Source organism: Nuphar pumila, chromosome 1 (assembly GCF_984573655.1).
Source record: "Nuphar pumila chromosome 1, dmNupPumi1.hap1.1, whole genome shotgun sequence".
NCBI classification, from domain to species: Eukaryota; Viridiplantae; Streptophyta; class Magnoliopsida; order Nymphaeales; family Nymphaeaceae; genus Nuphar; species Nuphar pumila.
Window position 1 is genome coordinate 6,875,494 of NC_143249.1, and position 19,551 is coordinate 6,895,044.

Here is a 19,551-nt window from a genome sequence, read left to right on the forward strand (position 1 = left end):
ATTAGCGATAGAAGTAGCGACAGATCAATTCTATCGCTAGTTAGCGACCAGAAAATTGCGATGAATTTTATCCATCGCTAAGTCGTTGTCAATCTATCGCTAAACGAATTGGCGATGAATTTGTGACGTATTATCGTCGGATAGAGTCCATCGCTAATCCACAGAATTTTTGTAGTGGAGCCAACATTCCGGATGAAGAGTCGTTATTCAGATGAAGTCAAGGCTTACCATGAAACAGATGGCGTCGAGGGCGCTTGATTTGAAAGGGGGAGCATGTTCCCTTGTGACGTACTTTATACAGTTGTGTCTAGAGTCTGTTTTGCTTTGGTTGAGTCGTGATGTAAGTATTGAGTCACTTGTAACTTTCTTTGGGCCACCCTTGTATTTTGGTTTCGGTTGATCAATTCCCTGAAGAGTTAGCCCGTAGATCTGAACTGTAAGATGCATGCGGGCAAAAATAGTGAATGAATGTAAATGTGTTGAGCTTTCTTTGTTCACTCTCATTGTGATTACCTTCAAGTGATTGCAATTTATCTTCTTCTCTTCTATTTCGCTCTCTTGCATTTTTTATACTCAAAACTTTCGCAATGGCAAGCGAGCGACCGAATAGACTTGCGGCAGTAAGGAAGGACCATCGCGATGCACTGACCTGTTGAAGAAATAGGCTCGTGACATAGGGCATCATCAAGAAAAGGGTGAGGCCATCGAAAAGATGGGCATCTCACCCATGGTGATTTGGATGTTGTTGAGATGAACTACATCTAGGGTACTTATGATTGTAACCATCAGAAGTGACTCTGACCTTAGTCCTAATGGTGTTTCTCCTCCCACTGATATCCTTGAGTACTCTGTTTTTCATTCCCCCTACTCTCTATGAGTTTTCCTCTCAATGCGGAGTTAGTATATGTTCCTTCCCCCTTCTTATTCATGCCCACCATATGATTACCTGGCATCCTTAAACCAAAAACATTTCTCAATACTTGATATGTCATATTTTTTTTACCTTCTCAGCTCACTATGCCCATGACCAAGAACCTACATGTTTCACTTAAGCCAGTAAGCACTCTCATTAGTGTTCGACTATGGCAAATGAATTTAATGCTCTTATTCATAATGGTACTTGGTAGTTGGTTCCTCGTCGTATATCTTACAATGTGATTGATAGTAAATAGATATATAAAATTAAGAGAAAAGTCGATGGCATATTAGAATGATATAAAGCCCATCTTGTGACCAAGGGCTACACCCAACAAGAAGGCCTTAATTATTTTGATATATGTATCCCTGTGATAAAACTCATTGTGATCCGTATGACTCTTGCCTTCACCATTAGTCAGAGATGATATATCCAACAACTTGATGTCAAAAATGCATGTCTCCATGATTGTTTGTCTGAAAATGTATATCTCGAGTAATCTCAAGGATTCATGCTATCCTAGCTAATTATGTGTCATCTTTATAAGGTTTTTTATGGGCTTAAGCAAGCTTCGCAATCCTAGTACTAATGATTGAGTGATTTTTTATTATCTTTGAGATTTTAGGCCTCGAAAATAGATACCTCACTATCTATATTTTGGTCATCCTCCTTGGTTGTTTTTATATTGATTTATGTTGATGGTATTATTGTCACGAACAATTTCAGTAGTCACATTGATCATTTGCTAGTGTGTTTTAATTGCTCACACCTTTGTTATATATTAAAGACCTGAGTCCACTACATTTTCTTCTTTGTTATTGAAGTTGTATACAATTCTTATGGTTTATTCATGCCTCGATGAAAGTATATTGTTAATTTGTTGCATACAACATGCATGACAAGTTGTCGGGCCGATCTGCTCTCCTATGCCAACAAATACCAAGTTATTCTTCGGTGACAGTCTTCAATTCTCTAACCCCACTCTATATTGAAGTATAGTGGGTGCCAACATTATGCCACTATGAAGAAACCTGATGTTGCATATTCGATGAATAAGGTCTATCAATTTATGCATGATCCTAAAAAAAAACATTGGCCATGTGTTAAATGTTAGGTGTAAGAAAGAAGGGAGAGAAATTCAAAGAAGAAATGGGTTGTTTAGAGATAGAGGTCTTGATGAGGTGGAATAGTCCCATATTGCTTTTGCTTGAGTTTTCTGAGGGCTTTATAAGCAACTAGGAAACTCATACACTTGTTCCTGAGAATAAGGGAGTGGGATGACCACCACACACACACACACACGCGCGTGCGCCCGCGCGCCCGCCCGCCGTGCCGTGTCGTGTCGTGCCGGGCCGGTTCGGGTAATTGGCCCTTTAGGGCCATATCCAATCAAGACAAGTATCTTTTTACCCAAAGTTTCTTTGGCTTCGGTAATGGGTTATGGGAATGGATAATGGGTCACGACTCCTCGGATTCCGTGTCCGTTATGGAACTTCGGATTCCGTAATGGATCTCGATCTTTCGAAGTCCGTTAACGGATCACGTCCCCTCGGATTCCGTAACGGGCTCCTTCTACGTTTCATAACCGTTCGTGGGTTATAAAAGCGTGGTCAGAGGTGGGGTTACGGATATGCTAAGACAGGCGAGTTCCCATCTCCCCTGTTACTCTCTCTCTCTCTTTCCTGTGAGTTTTTCCGAAAGGGTGGTTCTGCAACTTTGGTTCGAAGAGGCTGTTTTCGAAGGACGATCCGCCGGAGTGCACCGTTCGGTTTGTCGTGGCTACCCTGATTTGCACAGTATGTGGGGGCGAATCTTCTCTAAGGGGAGTACTTTCGTACGCCTTAGCCTATTACATAAACTAAACATGTTCCTGTTGTTTTCTTTATGTTCTATGCATCTGTTTAATCTTATACTGTCGTCTGGATTTTGGTCTGATGCGGAAAATGCCATGCTTGCTCCTTGTTACTGTTTCGGTCGTCTGTTAATCATGTTATTTACACTGTTGTATTTCTTGATTTATTTCGTGTTTTATATCATGATGACGATTGTGAAACTGTGTGATCTGAAAAATGATCCAACAGTCTTAAAGAAGATTCTAAGCATGTCGTCTTCTTCTGCGTTTGTACCAAAAGTGGACATGTCCGGTATGCTGGAAAAGTTTGCCGGACAGAACTTCAAGCGTTGGCAGCAACGCATGAAGATCTGGTTCACTACGATAGGGCTGTTGAATGTTCTGGAAGTCGACTGCCCTTCGGTGTCTGATACTAACCCTGACCCTGCTGCAGTTACTGCGGCTGTAGAGTGGAAAGAAAAGGACAGTATATGCCGTGGTTGCATACTGTTGGCTCTGTCCAACACATTGTTCGATGTGTACTATTTTTCGTCTACCACTGCTAAGGGTTTATGGGATCAACTTGACAAGAAGTACAATACCGAAGACCAAGGTCTTGAAAAGTACTCTGTTGCCAAGTTTCTGAAATATCAGATGGTAGAAGGCAAGTCGGTCACTAAGCAGACACACGAGTTTCTGCTACTGCTCCATAGTTTGGCTGAGGCTGAAATAAAACTTCCTGAGAAGTTTCAGGTTATGACCATCGTAGAGAAATTTCCTAAGTCTTGGGTAGACTTCGGTATGTCTCTCAAGCACCGTAGAGGAAAAATTACTCTAGATGATCTTATGGTAGCCATTGCCATTGAAGAAGAGCATAGGAGCCAGAAACAGATCGTAATGCCAACTGAACCGCCTAAGGTGAACATGATGACCGGAACTTTTAAGGGCAAAGGACAAAAATCGAAATCTGCAATGAAAAACCAGTTTAAACCTAAGGCCAAAATCCAGAAAAATGCAAAGAACAAACCATGTTGGAACTGTGGGCAGGTTGGGCACTGGGCTAAGGAATGTCCTTCCAAGAAAGCCAAAGCTCATGGGACCACAGAAGGAACGCCTCAAGTCAACATGGTGACTGAGGTCGTTGGGACCAGTACTGGGTATGTTTCTGTTATCCCACAAATCTATCACGTTTATGAGCCAACTGAGTGGCTGGTTGACACTGGGGCTAATGTGCATGTCTGTGCTGATAAGTCTGTCTTTGTCTCATACCAGGCTGCTGCAGGCAGATCCGTGACTATGGGCAATTCAACGGCTGCAAAGGTGTTAGGAATTGGACGCGTAGATCTAAAGTTTCCTTCAGGACGAGTTCTATCTTTACACAGAGTGCACCATGTGCCTGTAGTTAGAAGGAACATTCTTAGTGGTTCATGTCTTGTTAGAGAGAGTTATGAATTTAACTTTAAATGTAATAAAGTTGTTATTTTACATTCTGGAACTTTTATTGGCAAGGGGTATTTAGATGATGGTTTATTTAAAATTCGTATTGAACATGTTTGCAGTGATAAATTAGAAAATGATGTTTCTTTTAACTCATTGTCTAATGTTGCTTATAACATAGAATCATCTGACTTATGACATAATAGATTAGGTCATGTGAATTTCAACTCTGTGAAACGCATGATGAACTTGAAAATGATTCCTGAACATTCCATTGATAAAACTAAAAAATGTGAAATTTGTGTGCAAGCAAAACAATGTAGGAAACCATTCCATACGTTTGTTAGAGATTCTGAAATATTGGATCTGGTGCATACAGATATCTATGAGTTTAATGGAGTGTTAACTAGAAATCATAAAAAGTATTTTATCACTTTTATAGATGATGGAACTAAATACTGTTATGTGTATCTGCTAAAATCAAAAGATGAAGCTTTTGATAAGTTTCTTAACTTTAAGAATGAAGCAGAAACACAAACTGGTAGAAAACTTAAAAGATTGAGGTCTGATAGAGGAGGAGAATATACCTCTAATAAACTCGATGAATATTGCAAATCTGTTGGAATTGTTTATGAGTTTACTGCTCCATATTCTTCTCAATCCAATGGGATTGCAGAAAGAAAGAATAGAACCCTAACTGACATGATAAATACTCTACTTGGGAGTTCTGAATTACCTACCTATATGTGGGGGGATGCTCTGAATACGGCTTGCCATATTCTGAATAGAGTACCTCAGAAGCATAAGGATAGTAGCCCTTTCGAACTCTGGAGAAATCGGAAAGCTAGCTTAAAATACTTTAAAGTGTGGGAGTGTCTTGCTAAGGTACTTGTCCTAGAGCACAATAGGAAGAAGCTGGGTCCTAAAACAGTAGATGTTGTCTTTTTGGGTTATGTAGAGAACAGCTATGCCTACAAGTTCTTAGTAATTAAGTCTGAGATATCTGGCATAGATGTTAACTCTATTGTAGAGCTTCGAGAAGCTACATTCTTTGAGGATGTATTTCCCATGAAAGTTGGTGTACCTCAGAATCTGTCTTCTTTAGATATACCTTCAACTTCTGGTTCCATTCCCGAACATGTGGAAATGATGACAGATGTGGGGGTAGAACCATCTTGTTCCCATCCTAGACCCGATGAGTCTGAGGAAGTGGTTGAACCTAGAAGGAGCAAGAGACCAAGGATTACCAAGGATTTGGGAAGTGACTTTATCACTTACCTTATCGAAGATGATCCTCCCACTTTCCGAGATGCAATGGCTTCACCTGAAGCAAAGCATTGGAAAGACGCCATCAAGAGTGAAATGGACTCCATTATCTCTAATGGTACTTGGGAACTGGTTGACCTCCCTCGTGGTAGTTCCACAATTGGGTGCAAGTGGATCTTTAAGAAGAAGTTGAAACCAGATGGATCTATTGACAAGTACAAGGCGAGACTGGTTGCCAAGGGGTTCAAATAAAAGGAGGGAATAGACTATTTTGATACCTATTCTCCGGTTACCCGGATGACCACTATTAGAGTGCTTATTGCACTGGCTTCCATTTATGATCTTTCGGTCCATCAAATGGACGTGAAGACCGCTTTCTTGCATGGCGATCTTGAAGAAGAGATCTATATGGATCAACATGAGGGTTATGTGGCTCCTGGTAATGAAGATAAAGTTTGTAGACTTGTTAAGTCATTATATGGACTGAAACAAGCCCCTAAACAATGGCATGAGAAGTTTGATAATATTATATTATCATTTGGCTTTGTTGTCAATGAATCTGATAAGTGTGTTTATTGTAAAGTTAAAAGTGATGGTTGTATTATTTTATGCCTATATGTAGATGATATTCTACTGTTTGGTTCCAATATGGGAATTGTTAATTAGACAAAGTCGTTTCTTAGTAGTAAGTTTGATATGAAGGATATGGGTGTTGCAAGCGTGATCTTAGGCTTAAAGCTGACTCGTTCAGCTGAAGGGTTAACCATTTCTCAATCTCACTTTGTCGAGAAAGTACTTGTGAAATTTGGTTATAACCAAGGGAGATCTGTAGCAACTCCATATGACCCTTCTATCCCTCTTCATAAGAATACGACTGGTGTTCCTGTGTCTCAATTGAGGTATTCCCAGATTATTGGAAGTTTGATGTATCTAGCAAATTGCACTAGACCGGATATTTCATTCTCTGTGACAAAGTTAAGTAGATACACAAGTTGTCCAAATCGCACTCATTGGAAGGCATTGGACAGGGTACTTAGATACTTGAAAGAAACCATTTTCTTGAGTTTGCATTACAAGAGATTCCCTGCGGTTCTTGAGGGATATAGTGATGCAAGCTGGATAGCCATGAACTCTGGCAGTTATGGTGTGACAGGGTATGTATTTACCTTGGGTGGCGGCGCAGTCGCCTGGAGATCAGTAAAGCAGACCATCTTGTCTCGGTCTACTTTTGAGGCTGAACTCTGTGCTTTAGATGTTACAGGATTGGAAGCTGAATGGTTAAAGGGACTTCTTGAGGAACTTCCTTTAATGTGCAAGCCAATTCCTGCAATATCTGTGCATTGTGACAATATGGCCACAATTGCAAAGATTAAAAGCACAAAATATAACCAAAAGAAGAGGAGACACATCCAAGTCAGAATAAAATCTGTAAGGGAACTGGTGTCTCAGTTAGTGGTTGTTGTGGACTATGTTGGATCCAAAGAGAACACAGCTGATTCATTAACGAAAGGACTAGATAAGTCTTTAGTCCTAAAATCCAGAGAGGGGATGGGACTGAAACCCATCAGTAGTTCATCTACAGTAGCAACCCAACCTATCTGAGTGGAGATCCCACAAAGTAGGTTCAATGTGGTAATAACAAGCTGTAGGGTGAACTGAATAGCACCTTATTAAAGATGATACTTTGTATCTGTGTCTGTTCCCCTGTTTACTCTGAAAAGGTGCTGTAGCTGCAAGTTAAGGAAGAGTTAAAACTCTGAATGGGTTCAAAGCCTTCTAGGCGAGATGTTAGCAGTGCATCTTTGGAGAAGCCCACCTATGTGAGTGTGACTGTGTGGCCGCAGTTCAAGGAATTGGGTTATTCCTGAAGTCACTCATGAAACAGGATTCGGGCGCATGGCGTTTAACGCGCCGCCCCTAAAGATTACAACCAGAACCTTTATCGTGTTGTTGCTAATGGACACTCCTACACCAAAGGTTCAAGTTCAAGACTTCAGTTCACTTCGTTCCTGTGGGGGTAAAGTTAGTCAACTAAGGTAGTGGTTCAAACCGGAAGGTACCACTGCTGAAAGCATGATATGTCTTGTTGCAGACTGTCTCTTTTTGCCCCTTGGTTTCCTCTCGTTTCATTCTTTGAATTTGTGGGGGAATGTTAGGTGTAAGAAAGAAGGGAGAGAAATTCAAAGAAGAAATGGGTTGTTTAGAGATAGAGGTCTTGATGAGGTGGAATAGTCTCATATTGCTTTTGCTTGAGTTTTCTGAGGGCTTTATAAGCAACTAGGGAACTCATACACTTGTTCCTGAGAACAAGGGAGTGGGATGACCACCACACACACACACGCGCGTGCGCCCGCCCGCCGTGCCGTGTCGTGTCGTGTCGTGTCGTGCCGAGCCGGGTCGGGTCGGGTAATTGGCCCTTTAGGGCCATATCCAATCAAGACAAGTATCTTTTTACCCAAAGTTTCTTTGGCTTCGGTAATGGGTTATGGGAATGGATAACGGGTCACGACTCCTCGGATTCTGTGTCTGTTATGGAACTTCGGATTCCGTAACGGATCTCGATCTTTCGAAGTCCGTTAACGGATCATGTCCCCTCGGATTCCGTAACGGGCTCCTTCCACGTTTCATAACCGTTCGTGGGTTATAAAAGCGTGGTCAGGGGTGGGGTTACGGATATGCTGAGACAGGCGAGTTCCCATCTCCCCTGTTACTCTCTCTCTCTTTTCTGTGAGTTTTTCCGAAAGGGTGGTTCTGCAACTTTGGCTCGAAGAGGCTGTTTTCGAAGGACGATCCATCGGAGTGCACCGTTCGGTTTGTCGTGGCTATTGTATCCTGGGGGAAGGACGCCGGACCCTGATTTGCACAGTATGTGGGTGCGAATCTTCTCTAAGGGGAGTACTTTCGTACGCCTTAGCCTATTACATAAACTAAACATGTTCCTGTCGTTTTCTTTATGTTCTATGCATCTGTTTAATCTTATGTTGTCGTCTGGATTTTGGTCTGATGCGGAAAATGCCATGCTTGCTCCCTGTTACGGTTTCGGTCATCTATTAATCATGTTATTTACACTGTTGTATTTCTTGATTTATTTCGTGTTTTATATCATGATGACGATTGTGAAACTGTGTGATCTGAAAAATGATCCAACAACACATTTTTCATTATTTGAAGCATACATTACGCTTTGGCTTTCAATTGCATAAGTCAAGCTCTTTTGTTCTTGCTACCGATGCTAATTGGGCTGGATCACTTGATGATCACAAATCCATTAAAGGTTAAAATATGTATCTTGATAAAAATCTCGTACCATAAATCTCGAGAAAGCAACAGAATGTACCCTGATCCAGTATTGAAGTTGAATATCGTACTCTTGCTAATGGTGTTGAAGTTCTTTGGTTGAAATACCTCCTTGCAGAGATGGGTATACAGTTACCCACTCCAGTTTTGTGGTGTTATAATGTTGATGCCGCCTCCCTTGATGCTCAACCGGTTTTTCATAGTTGAAGTAAACATACTGAAGTTGATATTCATTTTGTTCGAGATCAAATTGTTAAGGGTCAATTGCTAGTACTCTACATTTCATCGCTCGAACAAGTTGTTGATATTCTCACCAAGTCACTCACTACCCCTCGTTATGAGCTTTTACGAGACAAGCTCAGTGTGCAGCCTAACCCACTGAGCTTGAAATGGCCTGTTAAGGAAACCGATTTTTCCACATGTAAATAACAAATCAGTTTCTCAAAGAAAACAAGTTTCATATGTAAACAAGAAACTGGTTTTTAAAACGACTCTCATCATGATAAAGAGTTCTTGGTCAAGTTTGCATTTTTTATGGTTTTTTTTTTTAAGAGCTGATTAGGAAACTCTTAAATGCCTCCTTGTATATATACACGTATTGTGTTCTTGAAAATCGATAAGAAAAGAAGAAAAAGGTGAGAGTTTGGGAGCTGTGGACGTACGTTCTTTAAGAAAGAAAGAACCATGCACGTTAAAATTGCATATCCTTGTGTGTGTGGTGATTCTATTAGAAACTACGTACATGGATGACTCAGACATTTTGGTTATAAGGTGAGAAGAATGCTTTAGATGGGATGGAAAGAAACGAGCAGAACTTTCTCTAAAGGAGGCTCCGCGTGGTTGGTAGGAGCTGTCAGTGCACGTCTCCATGGGGTGGGACTTTACCGGTTCAAACCCCCAATGATACGTTGAATAGTAATTGGTGAGGGTCTGCCTAACCCCCAGCTTGCCTTTCAAACAACAAAATGCATGTGCTGCTTATAGTAAGATGTACTGTGGAAAAAAAGTAAAAGTGAAGAAACACGTACATGGTGTACGAAAGAGATGATCCGTGAGACTGGATCAATTAAGTGCATTCACATTGCACAAAGTGCATGTGCCGCTACTGCTCCTGCTCCTGCTCCTGACCACCACCGATTTTTTTGACACAGCCTGTCAGAAAAATGGGTGGTACGTAGTCAAACTCAGCGGCACATGCACTTTGTGCAATGTGATTTCACATGATCTAAATTCGATGATTTGTAGAGGATGTCCTCGTGTTTCACCTAATAGACTTTCACTGCGTCAGATTGTGGCTATAGGGTCTCACAAAAAGAATCCTATCAACCACAAACTTGCATGGTGGGCTAAAGAGTTATGGGTGGGGATTACAATCGATCGCCATATTCAGTTGTGTAACCATGAGGCAATTATTTGTCAAGAATAGTGGTGGATTTTGTCCACATAGTTGATGTTGTGACTTGGAGAAGGAGCTGGAATAGCTCAAATGATAAAGCATGTGGATAAGCAAAGGATAGGGGTTCATTCAACTCTTTCTTCTAGCGCATATGCCCTACGATTCATGAACACACCCAAAACCAGTTTATAGAACCTACCTGGTTCCAACCGCGCGCGTCATGCCTGGACTTGGATTCGATTTTGAGGTGCTGGTATAGGGTCCAGACTGGAGTTTGAATGAACCTATTATAATTAATATAATATCTTTATAATCTTTATGTTTTTTTATATTAAAATGTTGTGGACCTTAATTGGAGTTTGAGTCTAGTATGAAATTTCATAAACCATATCAGACTCTATCTATTAGTTGGATACTATGAGTTCGACCTGATGAATTCTTAATCGGACCTTCTTGTTTATCTGATATTAGTCGAGGTTGGCTCATACCTGACCCGGTTGACATCCCTACCTACCACTACCACTATGGTTGGTAGCATTATTGACATTTCCCTTGATATTCAAATTAAATATCACGACTTAACGCCTTCACATTCTTGTAATCTTTTTTTTTTTAAGCTCACATTTATTGACTGACCTCCCGTTGGTAAAACCCTTGAGGTTCCCTTGCCTGGGAAGCAGGCAATCTAAGACTTGGATATTCTGCCTGGTTCTGATGAATTACATGATTAATCGCTTTAAAAAAAAGGGAAGAATGATACACTTGGGCCTAGCCGAGCAGTGGTTCGAAAGCAGCTGGGCTTTGACTCGAGCTTAAATGGGCCATGCCATGGTGGGGCTGCAGGTTGTTCGGCCTGGTGCCCATCCCTATAGATGGGAAGATCAAGGTTCTTTGGCTTGGTCTGCGTCTATGGCTGCAACTTATATCGAGCCACAATTTAATAGGATTTAATTAATGGGTCCGGTAAAACCCATTTCCAACCCAGATTGGATTGTTTCACCCATGCTTAATAGGCCTGATCAGGTAATCAGACTGGATCTATAGGATCCGAATAGTATGTGAACCTGGGTCTGGCGTACAATTTTTCACACCAGCCCCGGATTCAAAAGAATCTTTGCTTTTTCATGTGAAAAACACACCCAGAAAAACAAGAACAAAAAAACAGATTTAATCAGGTCTGGTTTATGCTATCAGTATTATTGATCTGAATAAGCCGACAGCACCTCAAAGTAGAAACCAGGTCAGGATCCACCCTGGTCCAGAACATGTACAACCCATGGACAGCCTTATTGTTGGACCTTTTGATTCGCAGACAGGCCTGGACAAGGACATCCTGTCCTGTCCTATTCTATCCTGTCCACAGACAGCCCTTGACAAGGAGGGTGAACACCATTGACATTGTTTGTTTGTTTTTTAAGTATATGTCCTGTCCTATCCTGCCCTGTTCCAGGTGGGAGGGCCACACACTCGCAGACACGAAAAAGTGTCCCAGATGGATGCTTTATCAAATTTGTCCCGCCCATCCATGTGTCTCGCGTTTGTGTGGGCCCGTGCATGGCGCAGATGGCGAACACTACAGCTCGCACAATCAAATGCCCCTAAGCTGGCCTAACTCAAGCTCAAGTTCCAAAAAAAAGCTCGATTATCTAATGACATCAAGGCCGAAAATTTCATCAGCAATTTTGTATAAAATGGTGGGCAATGTCTTCAAGCATAAACCAAACAACAACCAAGTCCCAAGGGGTTTGGCGTAGTCGGATGGGCAGTATTGGTTAAATGGGTAAGTCTGTGTAGTAATCAAATGATGATGAAGGAAGCTGAATGAACCACACAAGGCATGTTCTGAATCAGCTCGTTTTTCAATGGACTGAGCTTGTGACTTGGCTTGTGCTTGTGCTTGTGTTTAGCTAAGCTGAGCTCAACCTCAGCTTGTCCCTGAATTATACGAGCTCCAAACACAAACTGACTTGTGTAACAAAATTTCATGTTTTTAAACATAAAATTTACATTACACTTAGAATATATATATAAAGAACTGAACATATTAGGCCCCATTTCTTGTTCTGCCTCGTAGTTTTGAAGTGTTTTATAATAGATCTAAAACGTTAGATGTGTTTAGCATGCTAGATTTACTAGGATTTGGCTCTTGGATCATGTTCTTTTGACTAAAAAATATATTTTTATTAGCCAAGAAAAACTGATACCCTCATAGCTATTGATTTTGGATCAACGAAAAAAACCTGTATACAGGTCAGATTTCGGAAATCCAAAAGCCAGATCTCACTAAACAAAACCTATAGATCACAAATATGGTGTTAGATGGGAGAAAAAATACCAAAACATACGATTTTGAGGGGGCAAAACGAGAAAGTGGGCAGAACCAACTCATTACTCATATATATATACCAGCTTACCCCAAACGGAGCCGAGACAAGCTGAACACCATGCGTTTAGGTCTGACTCATTTAAGCTAAACGAGTTGCTCATGGCTCACCTCGCCCACTATACGAGCCAATCAGGAACGTGTTCATCACATGCTGGACATAGACAAGTCACGACTCACGTGTTTCTCAATGCGTTTACCAGCCCTACCCTAGTCACTTAGATCAACCTTTTTATTATTATTTGCATTGTGTCAGGAGACCTGCTGAGCTATAGCCATTACACCTAGGGGGTGTGGTCTACCCGAACCAAACCCTATATGGTTCGGGTACGGTGAAAAATAAAAAGACCCAGGTTCGGACCCAAAAAACAAATTAATACATAGACCCGGGTATAGTTTGTGAAATTTTATACGTGACCCAAACTCGACCCGACTTCCGATTATGACCCCCAAATTTTTAAATTAAAAATGATAAAAAATATGGTTTTTCTGGGTTTGGTTTATGTAATTCTTATCGGTTCTTGGTATGGTTTTTCTTATAATAGACCCAATTAAATCCAGGTCCGAACCCGATACCATACCCGGAAATCTGGTTCTACCTGGGTCCCAACCAGACCCCATCCGTTGACACTCTTAATTACACCTCAGGGATATATGTGTTATTTGCCACAAGGCCGAAGTAATAGGCGCCCTAAAAGGAGGTGGCGTAAGCAGGGTTTTTTAGGGCTTTAAAATCAACCAACTTGAACTTTTGTAAATATTTAAGCTTCAAAGGAAATCATATGTTTTTGTCAAAAGATTCCTAACAAATGGACCATGTAGTGGAACATATCTGTGGGGTCGGATTCACAAAAAAATTGCTAGAAATTCCTAGTTTGTATGCAGTTCATAACTTTATATGGGTTGTCGTTTGTATATTCTTATTTCCCGGATTGGAGGTGACAAGTAACTGGAAATTGAATTGTAAATGACAAACTGTAAGGATGTCACTGAGAATGGGCTCTGTCTAGCTGAATCACTTTGCGCACTTGCCCTTAGTTCAGATGGTCATGTACCATCTAGTTTAGAAATTTGGCCAATGCATGTGCGGTTACCTGAGCCACAAGGCAAGCATCCCACATTGCTTATGGCTCCCCTTTTGGACTACGACTATTTCAATCCTGTCATTGTGGTTTTGCTTCTCAGCATAATCCTAAAAATTGACAGGAACCAACCAATGGATGTCTATTTTACGCTGTTTAATGGTGGTGGTGGGTGGGTCAACTGCAAAAGTGTGCCCAGCACATCCAATGATCCAAGTTTGTATAGAAAAACGTTCTGGCCAATGAATTCAGACCATTCTTGGCTACCTTCCTACTTTGTTCATATCGGTGACTTTGAGTTAACGTCAACGCCTAGAAGTGGATAAACACGGCTGTCATCGATTTTTTTTTTTTCAAAGGACTGTTCCTAAAGGGTCATTCTTGAAAGTCTTGTCTTTGGTCCATTCTTATGGAAATCAATCCCATTCTTTTTTTAACATACTCTAAAAAAAATCTGATATACAATCAATTCCATTCTTACAATGATACAAATGAAAGAGAACATTGAACATAGACAGCAGAAGAGTATTCAACAGCCAATTGGCAAGGAAAGGCAATGCTAATATCAAAAACTAACAGCACCAACCCTCCAATTGTTGGGAAATGTAAAAACAAGATCTGATATACAGAGTGAGAGTTGGCCTTGCCACTGCATGTTATATAATGCCTTTCTCTCTCTAGGATCCAATTCCAAAAAATATTTTCTGTTCTCCAGTCTTCAATTAAGAACAGCAGCGACCCTCAGCCTTTCTCTTCAAATATGACGTACTTGGTTGCCAAAACCTTAAATAGACCTTCATGAATTGTGGCAATGGCAATTCTCCCGCTCTACTAGGAAGCAAGGCCTCGACCTGAATGCCACTGAACAGTCTATAAATGGAGCTCCATAAAAATGGTGCACAGAAGAATGAATAACCCCAAATGGTGAGAATTCTAACAACACCATCACTATATCCAGGGTATGCCATCAGAGACAAGGCGCCGGCTATTACGACAGAAGGCGCAAGTGCAGGAAGCAATGGGAGGAAGAAAGCACAGGCCACCACCAACATGAGTGCAGATGAGCCTGCTAGGTAGAGGGCCCAGCCCAGCAAAGGATGCACTGTCCGGGGTATTATAAAGAATGGAATGCAATAGCTAGCTAGGATTAGCAGAAAGAGGATGCACTTGGTGGCAGTTGGATACAGTGACGACGTGAACGCCGCATTGGCCTTGTCGGAATGACGGACGCAGATGTGAGCCAAGCAGAGACGGAGCATGGTCAAGATGAGGAGGAAGATGGCAGTGCGAGCAATGAGGTGGGGGAGGTCATCTGCATAACCCAACAGGGTGTGACGCCGCTCGTGCCAAGCTAAGCCAAGAGGAAGAATAGGCCAGGACCACCAGTACCATGGCTTGAACCATGGGGCACTAGGGAATGTAATCACACTGTTTGGACCACATGGAACACTCCATCTTAGCTTCAAATCTGCCATTAAAGAGGACTTCTTATCACGAACATAAACACTTACACATGATAACAAAATTCCAAAAAGACTCTTTAATGATTGATTTTTTGTTTTTTAGATAATCCAAGAAAAAACCCCTCAATCACCGATCGCACATTGGCTGATCTCCAGTTGGTAAAACCCTTGAGGTCCCTTGCCCGCCCTCTGTGGAGTACACCTAGCTACGCCCTTGCAGCAAGGGGTAAGGGACACCATCCCTGGGTTTGAAACTTGTGACGTCTTCCCTGCCCACTGTAGGAGTTCACCTAGCTTCGCCCTTACAGTATTGGGCAAGTGACACCACCCCTGGGTTTCCAACTTGTGACGTCCCATCAACTTACCAGATGAGTGGAGGCATAATGCATAGAACTAATCGTAGTAAAATTCAAAGGGAATATACTAAAGTTATGCTTTTATCCCCCAAGTCAGACATATAAAGCAATGAAAATATCTACAAGCATCTGAGAACTGCAGATTATCGTAACTTTATATATGGAAAAGAACAAAAGGAAATTTTTCTTTGATCTCAAGTTTGGCATATTGAGGATTAAAAACAAAAACATAATCAGGAGAAATCTTTTTGTATGAGATTTAAGTTAAATTAAAACCTACATATCCCATCTCCCAATAGGAACCAGATAATTTTGTTGATCTCTTCTCATTTTAAAGAAAAAAACGAGGAAAACGGAAAAGAACTGAGTTTGACCGGGGGAATGAATGAGATCTTACAGTAGTAAGAAGCATCCATCTGGTAACCGAGGGGTAACCTGAAGTACCCATTGAGTTTTGTACCATTTGCACCGGGTTTGAACATAGGGCGGTCAAGGAGATCATCAAAGTACCCAACCAAGAACCCCTGGTCGGCACCATCCTGGTTATCCCTCCCATCTTTCAGCTGCTGAAGCATCCTGTTGAACACCTCCTCTGATGGCTGCCACCAAAACCCCCAAATAACTTAATCACCATAATTTGAATAACCCCAAAAAAACGGACACCCATCTAACCAAAAAATACCCCACAAAAAAGAAAAAGCACTAACCTGCAAAACAAAGAGCCCTGTGTGAAAAATACAGGGGTTTATGAACACTGCACAGAACTGACCACACTGGAACAACTCATCCGTGTTATGCAAGAAGAGATTATCGGAATCCAACATCACCACCCTCTCGTATTCCACCAAACTCCAAGCGTAGAGCTTATTGAGGGTGAGCATGAACCTCTTATCGAAATTAGCTTGGTTTCTGTAAGGATTCTCCACGTTCTCCACCCTCACCACTCTCGCCCCATCCTCATTCTCCCTGCATTTCAAGCACAACCCAAATCTCGTCAACACTAGAAAACAAGAGGCAAAGAGCAAAAGGGGAGGTTGGGGAGGAGGGAAAGATGAAGACTCACATGGCTCTGACCCACTTCGCGGGGACGTCCTTCGAGGCGATGACGACGAGATCGGCGTCGACCTTCAGGCCCGCGAGGGAGCGGAGCAAGACGCGCAGAGCGATGTAGAACTCGTAGTCCCTGGGCGTGCCCATGTACATCATCGTCGCGTAGGCGTTCTTGTGCGCCACCGGCGCCGGAGCTGCGCCCTCCGGCAGGCAGAGGGTCAGTGCTCCGAAGACCACCCATAGAAGAATGACTCCGGGATTCAGCATCGTTGGTTGGAGGGGTGAATACAAAAGCGTTATCGAGGATGGATTCTGGCGGTGTCCGTTGTGAAGGAGTGTTTGGAGGAAAAGTTAAGAGAGAATATGTCTTAAGCAGCAGAGAGAGAGAGCAGCTGCAGCAGCAATAAACAACTGGAATTAAAAGCAAGGTGGAGTAGGAATCTGTATCAGGACACAGGAACACTATAGGGAGAGACACAGAGAGAAGAAAAACTCAAAATGAGAGAGAGAGTGAGACCGTTAAAAACAAAATAGTATATTTATAGAGGCAGAGGAATTTTGTTTATGGCTATTAAGAAAAGTTTACAAAAACATGCCTAACTTTTAGCCTATTTAGAAATCAAGCCTAACTTTTCGAATATTACGTAATCTCAAAAGCTAGGCGTATATTTATAATATTTCAAAAGTTAAGTGTGCTTGTAAATAGGCTAAAAGTTACTTCACTGTTATAAATTTTTTGTTTAATAATTAAAAAGTAAATTACAAAAGGCCACCTTGCTTAAACGTTTAAACAAAAAAGTCATCTATTGAGACTTGAGAGTAGGGGTGGGTCGGGTTTACCTGGACCCGCCAAACCCTATAGGGTCTGGGGTATGGTGATAAATAAGAAAGCCCCATTAAGACCCGGGTCTGAACCCGAAGGTCCCACTAATATATGGAGCCGAGTATAGTTTGTGAAATTTTATAGGAGACCTGAGTCTGACCTGAATTTGATTAAGATCCATAATTTTTTAATGTAAAAATGATAAAAAAAAATAATATTTTACTAGGTGTGACCCGGGTCTGGTTCATGCAGTTACCTAACTTATTATTTACTTGCAAAACTCATCAAATATTTGAGTTATTGCATTCAACTGCTTCCTTCCTTTTAAATGCATTTGGTTTGGACAAAGAACATGGGATGCATTGACATTTGGAGTAGGTGGGAGAAGGCTTTGAGCATGAAAGCATGGTTTTAAAACCCAATTGACTCGTCGCTTGGCTGGCACTTTAGTGATTGGAGACTCAGTCGGGTCATGTCAACTTTATATTTTATATAAAATATATGTATATACTATTTATATTTTATGCTATTTTACAAATACATTATATAATATATTTAATGTATAATTTTATTAATACATGTATAATCATACTTTTATATATAATATTTATATTATATTTTATATGATATATAAAAATATTATATATATATATGATATATAAAAATATTATATATATATATATATATATGACTGACTCATAACTCTGTCTACTTTTGCAAAAATCGAGTTTTATGTTATGGTTTATGATTTTATTAAACATAAGCATCAAAGATACTTTTGTGTGCTTTGTTTGACCAAACGGTATGACTTTAAATCAACTGAAGAACTTTCTAAACCGTGTACACCCACCCTGGAACAAAATTTAAAAACCACAGGCAGTCACATGTAAATAACCATAAACTTGAGGAGACGTTTTTGATGCTTAATGAAATAACCCCAAGTTGGCAACTTGGCATTACGGTCACAATGCACTTTCTATACTTGAAAAGGAGTGCGGATCAGCTCATCCATCACCGTACATCTAGGGGTGTTAATGGGTCGGGTAATTTGACCCGTACCAAATTCTATAGGGTTAAGAAGGCTCGATTAGAATTCGGGTCGAAACGGAAGGGTCATTTTAAGATATGCAGCCGGGGTAAAGTTTGTGAGATTTCATACCATACACGAGCCCGACCTGAGTTCCGAATAAGATCCAAAATTTTTCAATGTAAAATTGATAAGTAAGATCCAATCAATAATCAGATCTGGACTCGGTATTGGATTTTGCGTTCTACTCCAATGAAAATTTGAATCAGAATACATGTAAACATCGGATTTTAAGTTGGTTGGATCCGGATTCTATTTTAGCCGATCCCATCTGAATCCGATTAGGTCATATCCTATCAGATCGGACTGGTGTCCCACCCATTTGCATCGCTAGCTGGTGTATATGGCCAAGTCGAGTGGAGCCCATGCTTTTTGCTCAAATACAATCATGGGTTATCTTGTACTGTGAGCTTTGCTCGATTGACTAAATGCATGAGATTAAGAAACTGCATGAGCCCTGCAGGCCATGTGCAACCACCCAGCAATCAAACGCGTCTTCACACGGACTGTGGCAATGATGTGACCTTGTCAAATTGGGTATTCTAACTAAGTCCTTTGACCGCGAACCGAGAACACCTGGCTATCTGCATCTCTTGAAGAAGCTTCCTAGGTGAAGGAATTCTGTATCCAATTCCACTGGGTAAGAGCGTGACCCGTTGCTTTCTTGATGTGGTTCCTTGCACCCACCCACCTCTCACCCAGCGTTTACAACCACAAATTCCCCCCACCCCCACCATGGTGACAAATAGAGTGAGATTTATGAAAATCTCGCGATAATATCGCGAGAAATTGTTGAAAGTTTAAAACGATAATTTCCTGTAAGATTTTAAAAATATCGTGAGATTAATAAAAAATAAATACCGTGAGTTAAACATGATATTTAAGTTTTAAATGGCTATTTATTGTGAAAAAAACATGTATTTTTATTTTTAAATAAATTTTATTAATATTATCTTATAAAAAATATTTTTTAGATTTTTAATTTATTTTTTATTGCCAAGATTTTGCCAAAAAAAAGCACGAGATTTATGAAAAAATAAATAAATTCTAGCGACTTTTTTGAAAAATGAGATTTTGCCGTTTTTTGACAGGATCCACTCTCCGCTAGGAAGGCTCCTCATTTATATTACAAAAAGGGTCGAAAACTGCTTTTTTATAGTGAGC

At 40.9% G+C, this 19,551-nt stretch overlaps 1 protein-coding gene across 1 annotated transcript; it reads right to left on the minus strand.

The window, feature by feature from the left end:
• Positions 1 to 14,047: 14,047 nt before the first annotated feature.
• LOC149847826 (putative glucuronosyltransferase PGSIP7) lies at positions 14,048 to 16,983 on the minus strand. Its single transcript, XM_090009592.1, has 4 exons — positions 16,491 to 16,983; positions 16,135 to 16,393; positions 15,825 to 16,026; positions 14,048 to 15,076 (listed from the first exon to the last, which is right to left on the minus strand). The coding sequence occupies exons 1-4, from the start codon at positions 16,742 to 16,744 to the stop codon at positions 14,331 to 14,333; spliced, it is 1,461 nt and encodes a 486-aa protein (XP_089865718.1). The 5' UTR covers positions 16,745 to 16,983; the 3' UTR covers positions 14,048 to 14,330.
• Positions 16,984 to 19,551: the final 2,568 nt, after the last annotated feature.